Source organism: Mugil cephalus, chromosome 2, assembly GCF_022458985.1.
Source record: "Mugil cephalus isolate CIBA_MC_2020 chromosome 2, CIBA_Mcephalus_1.1, whole genome shotgun sequence".
Lineage (NCBI taxonomy): Eukaryota > Metazoa > Chordata > Actinopteri > Mugiliformes > Mugilidae > Mugil > Mugil cephalus.
The window spans coordinates 28,862,618-28,879,800 of NC_061771.1; the positions used below are offsets into that span (position 1 = coordinate 28,862,618).

General features: G+C 43.3%; 2 protein-coding genes across 2 annotated transcripts; one reads left to right on the plus strand and one right to left on the minus strand.

Annotated features, from left to right (window-relative positions):
- Window positions 1–2,089: 2,089 nt before the first annotated feature.
- On the plus strand, window positions 2,090–6,418 carry LOC125002061 (the record flags this gene model as incomplete). Its single annotated transcript, XM_047577278.1, has 6 exons — window positions 2,090–2,306; window positions 4,560–4,916; window positions 5,040–5,261; window positions 5,419–5,781; window positions 5,872–6,099; window positions 6,366–6,418. Coding segments are annotated over exons 1-6 (1,278 nt in total), but the record flags the coding sequence as incomplete, so codon positions are not given.
- A 4,311-nt stretch (window positions 6,419–10,729) lies between these two features.
- LOC125002600 (B-cell receptor CD22-like) lies at window positions 10,730–11,805 on the minus strand. The gene is made up of 4 exons (XM_047577304.1): window positions 11,592–11,805; window positions 11,351–11,435; window positions 11,191–11,248; window positions 10,730–11,075 (listed from the first exon to the last, which is right to left on the minus strand). Exons 1-4 carry the CDS (start codon window positions 11,803–11,805, stop codon window positions 11,022–11,024), a joined length of 411 nt encoding a protein of 136 aa, XP_047433260.1. The 3' UTR covers window positions 10,730–11,021.
- Between the last annotated feature and the right edge of the window lie 5,378 nt (window positions 11,806–17,183).

Below are 17,183 nucleotides of genomic sequence, written 5' to 3' on the forward strand. Positions count from 1 at the left end.
TTGCTCCAGGGTAGTTGGGACCACATGGACTGGAGGATTTAATAATTTCTGAAGAGGGAAAAGAGAAAACTAGGTCATTCAACCAGGAGTAGTTTAAGCAGAAAACTTGGTTAACTGGGACCTCGTCAAAAGGTGCTTGGCGAGTTTATTTTTAATTTAAAGGGAATTAATATGTAGTTTACATATTGTTTAAATCATAAGGTGTGGGGGACACAATCACGTGGAGCTATCCACCCGTATGTGGTGCTAAAGTGATTAAGTATTCAATATACTGAGATCTTCAACACTATTGATATGATAATATATGTCTTCAGATTAGCATTGTTTATGTGATTGCATTATTCAGCTGCAAGGGTATTTAATGGGGTATTTCTGGACACATACAGCTGAAACTACTGAGGGTGGAGCAATCATTCAGGGGACTACTAACAAAGTCTCAATGAAGTCTTTCTGGCAATACAGGAAGCTAAAACAAGGGAATGGCATTCCTTATTACACAGGATAAGATTTTACTATCCCTTGTGTCAAGATCCAAGGCAAAATACATTTAGAAGCCCATTCCAACTGAAAAACCAACCAGCAGCAACCAACAAGAAAACACCATCTAACTAGCCTAACCAACAGCAGTAGGCAGTATGCAGCACATCATTGGGGTTTTCAAGTGGGCACCGATGTTCCGCTAAGCTAGGCCCACAACACCTCAAAAAGGCTCAACAGTGAGTTCCAGCGTGCTGGAGTCAGTCTCCCCCATGCTGCAACCACACAACCTGTGACTTTCACCCGAGAGATTAGCTTAGCCCTACTACTATTTACTAAAACCACTCAGCTAGCCTTACCTTTAGCATGCTCCCCAGCTAGCGTGTTTCCTCCTCAGCCACAGCCACCGGCTGCCAGGGACATGTTGTTTATTGTGACCCTCTGTTCTCTCCCACGAATGCCCAGCTCGCACAGGTGAGCGATAGTGGATTTTGCCACAAATCCATGGCAACCCACCTCCACCAGCTACACTCCATCCTTACTGCTCAGCTTCTGCTGCCATATCTGCATATCTAGCTGCCTTACGCTCCTTGACTCTATCTTCCCACGTTAGAATAATAATAAGAGAGAGAGCTAACTATATGCGCTGAAGGGCTGGGTGTATCTAAATATCGATACTACTGATATCAATGACAATATCGGTATTGGATCGATACTGACGTGCTGAGATAAATACTTTTGTTACAGTTTCCATGTCCTGCAAATTGCAAATGCGAGCACAGCTACTCTCCAGATCTGTGCGTGACAGGGCTTCTCCATCCACACCTGTAGTAAAAGGTGGCTATGGATAGAGTTTGATACTCAAATCCTAGCATCACCAACTACACGGGATGCAGTGGGGGATGGGTCTTCTAATAACTCCCACTGTGTTCAGGTCTGCTCTCAGTGATGGTGAAGATCTGTCCTGAAGGTTTTGGTGAGTCTTAATCTTCATTCTATTTAGATTGCACTTCATTTTATTGACCACTAGATGTACTACTCGAGCACAGTGTCACTGGAGCCTCAGGTAATGAACCATTTTTGAAGCTTCAAACAAAACCTCAATCATCCACCCCTACATTAAAGGTCAAATGGGCTGCTGTATGGTGGATCAACGACCTTTATGGATAGGTAAGATGGAAATAGAATGATAAGGGGCGTGGTTATAATTACTTATCATTATAATGAGTAAATGTAAAAAGAGAGAAAAAAAAACAAAACATTGTGTTCATGAAGTGACTGTAGCATTTTACTGTCACATAAAAGTAGAATCTGTCATAAACTGTTCCACATGAAATATTCATTCATTCATTCTTTTAAAACACATAGCACAACATGACTGTATATGATAATTACTGAGATATTTGCCTTTACATGCAAAAGAATAATGCCATTATTGTTATTATTATTATTATTATTAGTAGTAGTAGTAGTAGTAGTATTTATTAATGTAACTCGAATTCAAATATCAAACTCTCCCATCTTTAATTGGCTTCACCGAGATATGAGACGACTGTTCACTCTCACACATTATTTTTAAAAGACGGAAACTGTTGAACCATTAACACTTCTTGTCCACAGCGACAGGATAAAGAGCAGAGTCTGCCTTCAGTTCACATCCTTCTTTGTGAGCACATTCATGTTGCTCCGTTCAGACACTAGGTAACCGTAGTGGATGTTATTTAGCAGCTGATGTGTTTTACCTGCAGACACAGCAGAGAGAGGAGCCACCAACATGAGGTTTAAAGTAGCAGAAGCTGGATTTGTCGTCTTCCTTCTCTCCTTATCAGGTACTTTGAGTTTCTGTTTTTCACATTTCACTGAAGCTGTAGCTCAGCGCTTCTCAAACTTTACTGCAGTAACTTTGGATCTCCACCTGACCCGTCTGCGGCGCGGTCGCGGCTCCGCAGTTGATCGCGGATCCAAGTCAATGTGTTTCCTCCAGTATGTTTTCAGAACCATGGTGCCGCGCAGCTTACTATAGGTGGCTGTTGTATGATGTTGTTGATGCTTGGGAACCGCATCGACACGAGCAGATCGAATCGTTCTAGTCCATAGCCGGAAAGTAGTGGATCGAGGTTAATTGTCAAGACAGACGGCGCATTAAATTCAATATTTCCTGCCGTGTGAGGCGCGCGCCATCTGTCACTTCTCTGTTCCCCATCAGTGGGGTGCGCCTCACACACTGAGCTGCTTGTTGTAGTGAAAAAAATACATCCTGTTAAAATGGACACAAACAAAAACCAGACTGTTAAACTCTGTGAAATATTGTTTTTGTGTGTGTGTTACTGCAGAGCTGATTGTTGAGTTAAATATGCGATTATTTAACGTTCATCACTCAGTCTTTTTAAAGTGGAAAAGTTTCAGTAATTGATCAAGCAGTGAAGATACCAACTAATATTTATCAAATGTTCCACAATCTCAATTGAGTCACTGTGTGGTTTTATAAAGATAATTAATTGATTAAAATGTTTCGTAGAATTTATTATCAAACACGAAGTCACTCTTCCTCCCTATGCCTATTTTCTGCCTCCTGTGCGAAAATGACATAATAAATGGATCATCAGTCAAGTCTGAGGGCTGTTTGAGTAATTTTGCCCACCTGGAACACAAACACCAGCGAGATTGCTACAAAAGTGTCAGAATGAAGATCATGGTTTTGTGTCTGTCTTTTATTTTGTGATCATGTTTCAAGTTTCCTGTTTTGTTTTGTCAAGTTTTTTAGCTTCCTGTCTGTCGTGCCTCCTGGTGGTTTTGTCATGTCTGTGTCATGTTGTGTTTCCTGTTTTATTTTTTTTAAGTTTTGGATTTCCTGTCTGTCTTTCCTCGCGTGTCCCTCGATTGTTCATTGGTTTCGCCCACGGTCAATGGTTTCGCCTCTTGTAATTGCCCTGATCCGTCTCACCTGTGTCTTGTCAGGTCGAGGGCTGAATACCGAACTTCGGTTATTTTGTGGCATCGACCGAAATGCAGTAGTACCGAGTATTGAAACATGCCTCGTCTTTCGGTGCCAAGGTTAATCGCGTGATCAAAATCTGATAATGCTGGTTGCAGCATGCAGTGTGAACGTCCTCTTTTACCCGCATATGTCCTTTTTTTTTTTTTTTTTTTTTTTTTTTTTTTTTTTTTTTTAATTTATTTATTACATCCAGCCCACTGTTTAGGGAACACCAGGGACTGTTGAAACACTTTTTGCATTTTTCCCTCAACAAATCAGAAACCCTATTTAAAAACCTTAATATGTCAACTCCCTTTGTCTTCATCTCATTGATGATGTTGTTGTCAGGGTCGGGGGAGGTTGTTGAGGTGAGGACCCAAATGCAGGACTATTGATGAGGCCTTGGCAGCGCTGATGATTTTAGATGAGTCTCTCCCCGACAAGGTGATAACATGGCCTCCAAATTCCGAAACACCTTAAATGAGCATCTGTGGGATATGGAAACTTGTCTGATCCGTGGAGGCCCCACCTCGCAACACAAAGCAGATCTTAAATGATCTGCTGCTCACATCTTTGTGCCATGCGCCTCCCTTGCCAGTGCCCCGCCGGACCTCCACAGCACTGATAGAGACTTTTAGATGAGTTTCTCCCTGACATTTTGGTGTATTACATGTTCATAATGGTGCATACTATCATATGTTTAGATTGTCTGTAGCGCACCTATCTCAACTCAGCCCCCTGTAAATAACTTCAAATGACCTTCAGTGGTTCAACATGTCTCTGCCATGTATATTATTCCAATTAAAATTTATTATAAAAGAAATATAAGTTAGTCCGTGCAAGAGATGAGTTCACACCGTACTTCACACAGCAAAAACACTACTTCCATTTTCATGTCATTTCCTTTTTCTCTGAACTTGACCTCTTCCGTTTATCCTCTTCAGTTCATCTGTCTCATGTCTCTCATGATAAATCATCACTGGTCCTTCACTGCATCCTCAGAGAGTGTGACGTCCTGCCTCAGCTCACGTACACATTAACTGTAGAAATCATCTTTTTAAAGCACAACAATTAATTGTGGTCTCTGATGTTCTCTGTGTTCCAGTGGTACTTGGTCAGACTGATCATGGAGTGACTTACTCTTCTACTCAGATCTGTGCTGTAGAAGGATCAACAGTGGAAATAAGCTGCAGCTACACGTACCCATCCAGAATAAATGACAACGTCACCGTGGTTGAAAAAGCTTTATGGTTTACTAAAATGGAAGGTGGTGAACCTGTGGATCTGATGACAGAGGCAGAGTTTTCAGGTCGTGTTCAGTATCACTGTGATGAGAACAAGTGCACTCTGAGAATCTCAGACCTTAGAGAGAGAGACTCAGCTGAGTACAAGTTCAGATTCACAACAAACCAACCAGGAGGGAAATATACTGGTTCACCTGGAGTCACTCTGACTGTCTCAGGTAAGAATTTATCCTCCACATATGTCAAATGTGAAACATGTCATTACTGTTACTGAACTATCGATCAATGTGTTTATTTAATGGGTGACAACAGTTAAAATGATATTTCTCTGTTCACTTCAGTTCTCCATGTAGAGGCCAAGAAAACATCTCCAACATGGCATCCTAACTGGGCAGAGGTGAAGTGTCAGAGCAGGTGTCGTCTATCTGCTCGTTCCTACGTCTGGTATAAGAATGGAGTGAACATGAACAAAGACAATGTTTCAAGGGAACAATTCTTTGATGGTGGAGACAGTGTTTCCTGTGCAGTTAAAGGATCTGAGAAGTTTCCCTCTCCTCCACAATGTGAGTTTACTTCAGCCTTCAACTAACTTAGTGTCATCTCTGAACCAACCATCAGTGTCTATGTTTCAGAAAACCACACTTCCTCTTCCTCTTCTCTTCTTTGATCTCTGCAGGGTTAGGTGTAAATGTTTTTCAAAATTGTTTCTTCTTCTTTCAGGTGCTGTTTATCATCCATGTAACAAAGTGACTTACACTGACAGAAGCATCTGTGCCATCAAAGGTTCATCAGTGGACATTTCCTGCACATACAGTCATTATGATTATCATCATGATGTTGTGTCAAAGTTCTGGTTCAGTCCTGATCGTAGTCGTCAGTGGATGAATCCCTCACAGCCTGAGGACCTGAGTAAAGACTCCCAGTATTCAGGTCGTGTTCAGGTCCTTGAACCAGAGACAGGAAGATCCACTCTGAGAATCACTAACCTGAGAGAGAGTGATTCATCTGAGTATCGCTTCAAATTCAAGACACGATGGTTTGAATGGAGAAGTGTTTTACCTGGAACAACTCTGACTGTCACAGGTACTGATGAACTCTAACTGTGTAGGTGGATGTATCTGTGCATTGAGTATTTAAACAGATGTGACATTACTGTTGTGTTGTCATGTGCAGCTCTGCAGGTGCAGGTGACCAGAATAATATCAGTCCATCAGTCTCAAACTGAGGCAGAGCTCAAGTGTCTCAGCAGCTGCAGTCCAGCTGGTCGTCTTTACGTCTGGTTCAAGAACCAACAGAGAATCAGGACACAGCAAACTTCTACTTTGACAGACAACTTTTCTCCTGGAGACGCCGTCTCCTGTGCTTTCAGCGGACATGAGGATTACCGCTCTCCTTCAGTCCGTGAGTTTACTTCACTCTGGCTGTCATACCTCTACTAGACACTGTATCATACTCGACAGTTATTTTGGGTGTTTTACTTGAGAGAGACACTGATCTTGATATATTTCTGTAAAGGAAGTAAACTTGCACAACTGCACAATGTAACTCTCAAGATTAACATCATGTTTGCTTTAAAGTGTTTCAGTTCCACTTTAACTGATGTTCCTCTGCAGAAAACTTCAGAAGCATCACATTATAACAACATAATAATCTCCACCAATTTCCAGATCCTTCAAAGGTTCCCTCTGTATCAGTGAGTCCATCTGGTGAGATAGTGGAGGGTAGTTCAGTGACTCTGACCTGTAGCAGTGATGCTAACCCAGCAGCTAACTACACCTGGTACAAGGAGAATGAAGACTCACCAAAAGCTTCAGGACAGATCTTCACCATCACTGACTTCAGACCTGAACACAGTGGGAGTTATTACTGTGAAGCCCAGAACAGAAGAGGACGTCATAACTCCATCACCTTACATCTGATTGTTGTAGTAGGTAAATAAAGATTGAAATATCAGTTTACTGCACATCTGCTGTCAGTTTGTTTTAGACTGGTCTGCTTTCCTTCAATCGATCTAAACAACCAACTCTATTACTGAGACACAAAGACCTCATATCAGTGTTTGTCCATTTGTAGGAAAATTACCAGTAATACTGAATGTCATCAGATTAACTTTGGTGGTGCTGGTGCTGATTCCTCTGCTTCTTTTGATTCTGTGTATGAGGTTAGTCTGTTTTTTTTTTCTTTTTTTTTGTAACTTACTATTTTAACTTATTATCTTACTATTCATTTACTTTTAAATTTGTATTTATTCGTCTTATTTCTTTAATTCCATCCAGGAAGAAGAAACTCTTCAGCTGTGGGACTGAACCAAATGAACCAGTGGAGGCTATAGAGGTGAGAGAGATCAGAGCATGTGAACAGAACTGATTATTCACCACATACTGAACTGTAGATGTGAACTGTACCACAGAACAAATCCAGGAAGTCATTTTGTCAGTGTAAAAATAATTTTATAAATTTTGATACAAAGAGTTAATGTCAAGTCCAGTCAGTCTGATTTTTTTTTGAATGTCTTCTTTTTATAGATGCTGTGAAACCAGAGACTTTCCTCTTCTGATTAATTGTATATATCTGCTTCTGCCCTTTATTTCTTTCTATGTTGTACAGTTTTTCTATTTTATATAGATACACACTTACACACACATATGCAGACCTAAATCTACATGCAGCGGATTCTGATTCAAGTTATTCCAACTCTGACTTATCACAGCATATAAGGAACATGTAAACAGAAAACAGTTTCCATATCAATCAGAGCTCATCTAAGTGACATTTTTAAAAACTCACCAGGAAATACCCGCAACCTTCTCTTAAATAAATTTCTTGGTTGGATGATTAAAGGTTGGCCTCTAGAAGCCCATCAACTTCATGTCTCTTTAGAAACCAGTGCATCTCATAGTCATAAATGCAAAACCTTGCAAATGTATAAGCTGCCATTGTTTTTTCAATGTCAAAATCTATCACATTTTTTGTTTGTTTGTTTGTTTGTTATTCAATGCATAAAATCACTGTAAAGATTGTATTTTGCATTGCAGTAGTCAAGTGATAAGAGTTCTGAAGTATTTTGTGTCAGCTATGGAGTTGTGGCCTCAAGAGGCTTATCTCTGAGCAAATTACTTTTCACCTTTATGAGCATCCCCAAGCTTACCCATAGAGACTCAAAGAAAGTCAGCACTGGAGGCAATAACAAAGTAAATTTTATGTTACTGTTACATTACGAGGAAAGTAATCCAACACAGAAAAACAGCTTTACCAGACAACAAATACAAAAAAGTTACATAAAGGACACAGCCCCACCAGAGGGCGCTGCTGTGCAGGAGAGGATTGTAAGCATTTCTATGATTTCCTGTGTCAAAAATGTTGTTGCACATAAGTTAATAAATTACAAACACTGTCACCAGTGAAATGTCTGCAGATTTCATTTAATGACTGCAATTCCCTCTGCAGACACTTTTTGTAGTGTAGTTGTGTGTGAATAGTTGCGCTTAATGCTCCTCCTCCTCTGTTTCTGCTCGTTGGGGCACAGCCCCGATGGCCCTGGCCTGCAGTGTTGTGGACTTCTGTGTGTGAATGCGCATGTGCAGCGCACACTTCAGTTTGGGTACTGAGGCCTGACGTTCAGGGCCCCAGAGCGCTTCTCATTGGCTGATTTGAGGCAGAGGGTGGGGACTGCACAGGTCCAGCTAGCTCAGCTAACATACATAACGTAGTTATTTCATGTTTCATTCATTCACTGCATGATGAATCGAGTTGATGACCTGGCTAGTGTGCGATTTAGAACTTCAACACTTGAGTAGAAGGGGAGCACATCCACCGAAGGATTTAGTCAATTCTCAAGAGGGAAAAGAGAAAAACTAGGTTATACAACCAGGAGTGGTTTAAGCAGAAAACTTGGTTAACCGTCAGCTTGTCAAAAGTCACTTGGTGAGTCTAATTTATTTTTAATTTAAATGGAATTGATAATGCACTTTACGTGTTGTTTAAATCATAATGTGTGGGGGACACAACCTCACGGAGCTGTCCACCTGTCTGTGGTGCTGAAATGGCTGTTTGTGTTATGACCGCAGTGGTCATAATTTGCATTTGGAGGCCACTGATTGGAGGAAGTCCGGAGGCCGCGATTTCAAAAGTGGAGCCGACAACAGACTCTCTCTCTCTCTCTCTCTCTCTCTCTCGCTGGTTCGCCTTTGGCAGCATTGCATCCCCCGCATCGCGACCTTCGCCGACGCCAATCCATTCTGGACTTCTCGTAATTCTTGTTGTTTTCGGTTATGTTGTGGATGAGATATGTTATCTCTCATGTAAATATTGTAAATAGTAGATATAGTGCGCAGGCCTATATTACTAGGGGTGAGTAGCCTTTTATTTTTGGCCATCTTTTCTCTTGTTTTGTTGGTAGGGAGTGAGGGTAGAAAACCTGTTGTTTTGTTGATTCCTTTTTCTTTTGGCTAGGCAAGTCAGTTTTCAAATCCAGCTCGTTTTGTTTACTGTTTTAGGTGACGCTCACCCCGAAGACTTTATGTTCGTTTGGGTAAATAAATCCCTTCGTTTTGGACTGCATCTCTCCGTGTTCTTTGTTACTTTTCATAAGAGTTGATGTTTATGTTATGTTTAGGTATCCCTAGGCCGGGGCATAACAGTTTGGCTGTGGTATATCATGTAAGGTGGCTTTGTATATTGATTGCTCTTTATTGGGTGTGCGCCATTCACGCCATGAGCTGTGCATTGTGTTTTTTTTATTATTATTTTTTTTTGTTTGTTTTTTTATTGAAATGTTATAGTTTCAATCTTGTGTACTGTAGTTAGATCTTGAACAGTGCCATTTGGTGGTGCTATTGATATAATATATGTAGTCAGATTGGTTTGTATGATGGCATTATTCAGCTGCAATTTTACCATCATCTATTTTTTGTCAAGTGCTGTGGTCCCTTCTCTCACAAGCTACTGTGTTTTTTGCGAGGTTATTGATTATGGTATTTCTGAATGGACCCACCAGAAATTCAAAACCAAAATCGCCACTGGAAATGAGACACAGGTGAAACTGCTGAGAGCGGAGCAAACACTTGGGGGAGGGAAAATAGGAGGAAAGTAAAACTAATAGAAAGTTTTGAGGAACTCTTTAAAGTAACACAGGAACCTAAAACAAGGGAACAAAAGAAACTTTCAAAGTGAAATGAAAAGACTCTTTACATCAGTCACCTCAAAAGCTTCCTGTCTGCAGCCAATGACAGAGCCAGCCTTCTTGATCAGTTTATTCAGTCTGTTAGCGTCACTGGCTGCAATGCTGTTCCTCCAGCAGACCACAGCAGAGAAAAGGGAGCTGGCCACAACAGACTTCTAGAAGATCTCCAGTATCTTACTACACACAGTGAGTGAACTCAGCTTCCTCAGGAAGTAGAGTATGCTGCAGCCCTTCTTGTACACAGCTGTTCTGAGTCTTGTACATTGTCGCCCACTGCTGCAGTGCGAGGCAACGATATCCAAACTACAGGTTTGAGTTAGAGTTTTTTGTTCATCATCTCTGCATCAGCATTTCTCAAAACTCAAATAACTAATATAACTAATATAGCCGTAGACCAGTCAAGGTGTCTATGCTGACCCCTGTCCACTGGTCAAATCCTCAACAATGGGCATGTGAGGGAGGCGGTCTGGTGTAGTATGGGAAGAAGGCAAGCCAGTAGAGGCAGTGTGATGCTTCAGGCAATATTCTGCTGGGAAAAACTTGGGTCCTGCATCCATGTGGATGTAGCTTAGACATGTACCAGCTACTTAAACATTGTTGCAGACCATGTACACTCTTTTATAGGTCTAGTGGAGCCTGAATGGGTCAGGGCTGAGGACCAACACAATATTAGGTCATAATGTTATGCCTAATCAAATATGCTGTTACCTGCTTCTGCTGCTGTGAACTGAACATGAAAATGTTTCAAGGTGAAATCACATGTGTCTGTTTCCATCATATCCTCCCCAGCATCACTTTACTGTCACAGTGTAACAAGAGCAGGACACACAGAGAGACAGGTTGTGCAACTCAAAGTCGGTTTAATGATGACTTACAAAAACAAAGAACTCAATCCACAAATACAGCAAAAGGTGAAATCAAACCAAAAGAGAAACAGTGTAACCTGAAGAAAAGCTACAAATAATAGAATAAATGAATGAATTAATAGAGTATTTGACAAGGGACAAATGAGACATGTCTATACGTACACCCACACTCACAAGAGCTGATGGGTTAATGAGACAAAGAGCATGTAGACAAAAGACACAAGACAGGTGAGTTTAATCACAGACGAGGGAGAAGATAAAGATGGGAAGTAAAACTAATTGCAATATAAAGAAGAATTCGAATAGTAATGTGTGTCGTTTTGCTGCATCTGTAAAGAAAAAACATTTGACAAAGATATTTCTTAGTACTCTTCACTTGTGCTGTATTTATTTATTTTAAAATCAGGACCTGACATTAACTCTTGGTACAGATCTCTCTCTCACCTCTATAGCCTCCACAGGTTCATTTGGTTCAGCCCCACAGCTGAAGAGTTTCTTCTTCCTGGATGGAATCCAAGAAATAAGATGACGAATAAAAATTAATTTAGAAGTAAATGAATAGTAAAGTAAAACAAACAAACAAACAAAAAAATTAAAGACTGACCTCATACACAGAATCAAAAGAAGAGGAATCAGCACCAGCACCATCAAAGTTAACCTGATGACATTCAGTATTACTGGTAATTTTCCTACAAATGAACAAACACTGATATGAGGTCTTTGTGTTGGTTGTTTAGATCCAGCTAAGAAACCGTGTTATTGTTTTAGAATCACTGGTGTTTTTCTCTCCGCTGACTTGTTGATAATCTCTGAGGCAATAAATTGATATTTTAATCTTTATTTACCTGCTACAACAGTCAAATGTAAGGTGGAGTTATGACGTCCAATTCTGTTCTGGGCTTCACAGTAATAACTCCCTCTGTGTTCAGGTCTGATGTGGGTGATGTTGAAGATCTGTCCTGAAGCTTTTGGTGAGTCTTCATTCTCCTTGTACCAGGTGTAGTTAGCTGCTGGGTTAGCATCACTGCTACAGGTCAGAGTCACTGAACTACCCTCCATTATCTCACCAGATGGACTCACTGATACAGAGGGAAGCTTTGGAGGATCTGGAGGAGAACAAGTGTTAGCATGCATAAAATATAGGGAGGGGCCCATGTTAGTAAATGGTATTTTTAAAACTCCTATATTGTAGCATAAAGTGACTGTTGTTAGAGTTTCTTGATAGCATCAATAAAGTGACACTCTGTGTCTCATCCATTTGGACTTTAACCATTGATCACGAATGGAGAATAATTGTTGGCTAGAAAAAAAAAGTTTCATATTCCAATTATTTGTACTTACGCTGCACATCTATGAATAGAGGTGAAGATATGAATTGTCCATATTGGTTCTCAGACTTGCAGTAGTAGATCCCTCTGTCTTCAGAGCTGATGGAGGTGAAATGATAAATTCCTTCTGATCCATTGATCAGTGTTTGGTTCTCCTTGTACCAGGTGTAGTTAGCTGCTGGGTTAGCATCACTGCTACAGTTCAGAGTCACTGAACTACCCTCCACTACTTCATTTAAGGAACTTATAGATGCAAAGGGAAGCTTTGGAGGATCTAAAGGACAAAGGATATGTGTTGATTGCATTGCTGAACCTCAGATGGTTAGAACTTAACCATATGTATGTCCATCTTCTAAACAGTGTTCAGTCAAGCAAGCACACAATGCCATCTTCAGTTTTCTTTGATGGGCTGAACATTACAACAGAGATACACACACTAGTGATGTGGAAACAAAGTTAGCGACCTATCTTTACTGGTATCAAGTCTTGATGGTGTGTCTGGATTAATGATTTAGCAAAAGAGGTCTTTACTTGAGTTACATGCTGCCATTCCGACATATCGACGTCCCGCCATTCGTGTGTGCATGTTCTTTTTTTCATGTTTTAAGACATGTGTACAGATATGATAGAGTCAGTGGAAGCTTAATGAAAAAAACAAACACAAAGACTCGCCATCCGAAGGAGGAGGTGCATTGAACAGGAAGCAGACCGTCATGGTTTTTTCACACACTCGGATCATAGACGTCGGAACTAGGGGTGCGGGGGTTGCGACTGCACCCCCTCCCATCCGCCCCCTGCAATCCATCACCCTCCCTATCCACAGCATACTTTAAAAAATATATATAAGGAATCTGAATTTAAACTCAATTTGTCTGACTTACATTTATCTCACATAATGCATAGCTCTATGCTCCAGCAGCCTGCCTGGCTCCATGCTGCAGTCTGGCATCTGGCATGGTATGGATGGAGTCAGGCTGCATCTGACAGCTCAGTGTGACACACTTATCATTGATTAAATATTTGATTTTAAGTTATTTTATAATAGCATACCGTATTTCCTCAAATAATAGCCGATGTTCAATTGTTTCCACAAACAAATAAAGGCCAATCCTAAATACAAGCCGGGTCAAAAAAAAAACAAAAAACAAAAAAACAACTGACAACAATATGATCAGAAACTCCTTCAATTCTGTGAAGACTAGGGGGAGTGAAGCCAACCTCACACCCCTGTTTCTGACATCTATGGCCGTCTGTCATTAATGTCTGATCATAACAGGAGGAGATCACTCGTCAGTGGTGGTGATCGTAATGTTGTTATCAGATTCCAACTTTTTTGCTAATGGAGCGGGCATCACAGTTGTCAGTCTCTGCATGTTAATTGTAATACTTAATGTTGGATATGATGCTGGTGTAAAGGCGCACAAAAGGTTTGTCGGAATGGCAACACTTTTAAAAACGGATAACATACAACCATTCCCATTTTAGGATTAAAGGGTTATGTTTGCTATATTTATTGAACCGCTCGCATCAGCAATACGTCAGAACTCCAGTATCCAGGGTATCCACTCACCCATCTCTGAACATAAGATCAATCTATATGCTGACGATGTTTTACTTTACTTGCAACAACCTCAGAGATCATTACAGGAAGCTTATAATTGTATTTCAAAATTTTCAGCCCTCTCTGACTACTCAATCAACTGGTCCAAATCAACAATATTACCAATAACGGACAAAGCATGGGATCCTGCAGACCATAAACCCCAACTACCCTTTTCCATAGGTAATATCAAATACTTGGGCATAAACATCTCACCTAAATTGTCAGAGTTAGTGCAACTGAACTTCGATCCACTCCTGGAGAAAATCTGTGATGACCTGAAGCGCTGGACCAATCTTCCTATCTCTCTGATGGGACGCATAGCAACAGTCAAAATGAAAATTTTGCCACGAATTAATTACTTATTTTCCATGATCCCATTCAAACCCACAGCAAAATGGTTCCAGAACCTAGATTCTGCAGTCACCAAATTTTACTCAAAAAACAAACAGACAAAAATTAGCCTCACCACCCTTCAAAAAAATAAATCAGAAGGAGGACTAGATGCACCGAACTTTACAAACTACTACCTGGCAAATCAGCTGCAATACATCACCAAATGGATAAACCCAGAGGCAGATTACAATTTGTGGCTAGAAATAGAACAGGCCGACTGCCACAACATATGCATTTCGGACCTGCCCTTCATTACAATCACCCTTAAAGCGTCATAACTGCTTCCAAAACCCCATTATTGCCGCCACCCTGTCGGCTTGGTGGAAGAGTCTAGAGACCACAGGATCCCTGCTGGAACCCTGTGGGTTCTCCCAATTTGGCACAACCCTGACTTTGTGAATAACAAAGTCCCTCTTCACCTCAGCACTTGGAAGCATAAAGGAATAACCCACCTCCATCACCTCTTCCAGGGAACTTACTTATGAATCACAGAGATTTATTTGATACGTTCGAAATAAGAAATGGAAACTTCCTCCAATACCTACAGGTGACCAAGACAATCAGAAAGAAAATCCCAGTGCTCCAGAACTGCATACAGCCACCACAATTCGTCACCAACATTAAAAAACTCATACCGAAAAAGAAGAAAACCCTCTCTTTAATATATAAGCTGCTATCAACCACACATTTAATACATGTACCAATATCAAAATGGGAAGCCGATCTTTCCCTGTCTACAGACTTTGATTTCTGGACTCAGATCTGCCAAAATATATTTAAAATGACCAAAAACTCGAATTTACAGCTGATCCAGTTTAAAGTACTCCACAGATCACACACAACTCAATACAAGATGTATAGAATGGGCTTCTCCCAATCCGACAAATGTACGCAATGCACCCAAAACTATTCAGATTCTTATTTCCACGCTCTCTGGCTCTGTTCTCCGGTACAGCACTTCTGGTCACTTGTAACACAGAAACTCTCCTCAATTTTGGACTGCAGAATCCCATTAACCCCTAACTTGTGCCTCATTGGTGACCTGGAAACAATCAGTCTTCCTCACCATCTATCACAATCTGTCCTTGTAGCTCTCACCATCGCCAAGAAAACAATCCTTATGAACTGGAAGAACAAACAGTCACTAAACATTTCCCAGTGGTTGAACCTTCTTTCCGATTATATATCACTGGAGAAAATATCTGCTACCCGGAAAAATCAGTTGACTTTGTTTGCCAAAAAATGGTCTGTATTCTGCGACTCCCTCAACCTTAATTTGCATCTTGACTTTGCCTGCTAGCTTTTGCCACTTCTGTTCCACCTACTGTAATGCTATTGTAATATTTCTCTTACAGTGATGAATGTCGTTATGGAAAAGATTTTATTGCCCTCTTCATCCAGGTTCACTAAGGAGGATCCCCGGACCACAACACCTTGAGCATGCATTAGGGGTGCCCTACTCCTTCTCACCCCTGGGTTGACTTCCGGCCCTGAGCGGTTTACCCGGCTGGCCTCCCTCTCCCCCAGTTGGGGTGGCGCTGGTGACTTGCCTGGGGTTCCCTGTGGCTTCGGCGCTTGCTCACTTTCCTGGGGTCGTGGTGTATCGGTGGCCGACTCTCCCTGGATCTCCTGGTGGGCCTTGGCGGTCTGGGCTGGCGGGCTCCCTGTCCCCTCCTCTCCCTCCCCTCTGCGGCGCCCTCCTCCCTTCGCCCGGCTCCTCCTCCGGCCCCTCCTTCCTTCCGCTGGTGGCTGGGCCCTCGCTGGTCGTGGGGGGCCCTCCTGGGGTCCGGGGGCCCCGGCGGTCGGGGCAACGCCCGGCGCCTTGGGGTCGGAGCCGGAGGGTGTGGGGGGCTGCCTGAATACCACCCTGGGCATGTCCGGTCGCTCCGTCGCGCTGGGGCTGGGGGGGCTGCGGGGGGTGGGGTCTCCGTCCGCCTGGGGGGCACCCCTGCCACCGCGGGGGGTGGATGGGGGGTTAGCTGATGCCATTCCTCGGCTGGTCGGTGATGGTTCTTCGGGGTTTCCTGGGGGTCTGTCGCATCCTGGTTGCTGTTCTGGGCTGGGGGCGGGGTCTGGTCGGGGGACTTCCTGAGTCCTGGGGGCCCTCGCCCCGTCTGTGGGTCCCATGGGCTGCTGTTGTGCCTTGGCCCTGCTGCCAGGGACTTGGCCCTCACTTGCCTGCCTCCTAAATTGCACTCACCTCACACTCCACCATACACTATGTCGCCCATTACAACCAAGGCTAGATACACCACACACACCCATCCAAGTTTTTAATGCACCTCACCTTAGGGGTCCACCCAGGATCGGTCAGGGTCAGGGCAGGCTGCAGGACAGTAGTGTGCTGCAGTCCTCTGACCCTCCTGTTTGCCTCCTGTTTGCCCCCTGTCTTAATGCACCACACCACATCCAGGGTCACAGGGTCACGGTGTAGGGGCTTGCTTCCTCATCAGGGACTGAGGAAGCACAGTAATAGGGACACTGTCACTTTTCATTATCCCTTGGCATGGCTTGGGGGGCCTGGTCCTCCGCTAGCAGGGGGATCTTGGGCTGGCGGTCTGTGGCCCCACGGCGGTTGGTAGGGGTACCTACCTAGGTTCTCTGGTGTCCTCTTGGCCTGGCTTTGTCTCCCGGTGCTGCGTGGCGACGGGTTCGTGGCGGCTCCCTTGGGTGCCCGGTTGTTCCGGTATCGACTGGTTCGGGTGGTGGCTTGGTGCTCTCCCTCTCCCTTCGATGGGGGGCTGGGGTCTCTCCCTGGCGGATGGGGGTTCCCTCTTCCCGTGGTCTCCCTGGCCTGGGTGCGCCAGGGGCACGGGGCCGGCACCTTGGCCCCCCTGCTCGGATGGCCCGTCCCTGGTTTGGCGCTCGGCTGGTGCCCGTCTGCGGGGGCTTTGCTGGGCTCCTGGGGGGGTCCTCTCGGCTGGAGAGGTGTCCATGGCTGCCCTGCGGGCGGGGGGTGGGGTCTTTGGGGGGGGTGTTGGCGGCGGTGGGTGGACGGGCTGCAGTGGGCTGGGGGGTGTGGGGGGTATGGGGAGCTGCTCTGGCCTGCACCGACTTGTGCTTGCTTGGCGGGTCTGGGGGTGTTGGTCGTCGCTCGCCTCTGCGCTGGGGTG

Coding starts and splice junctions, on each gene's coding strand:
- LOC125002600 (XM_047577304.1), bottom strand. CDS start 11,805: ATGGAGGGTAGTTCAGTGACTCTGACCTGTAGCAGTGATGCTAACCCA. Junction 11,249..11,350: donor CTTTTGATTCTGTGTATGAG/GTCAGTCTTTAA, acceptor GATTCCATCCAG/GAAGAAGAAACTCTTCAGCT. Junction 11,076..11,190: donor AACCTGTGGAGGCTATAGAG/GTGAGAGAGAGA, acceptor TTTTCTTTACAG/ATGCAGCAAAACGACACACA.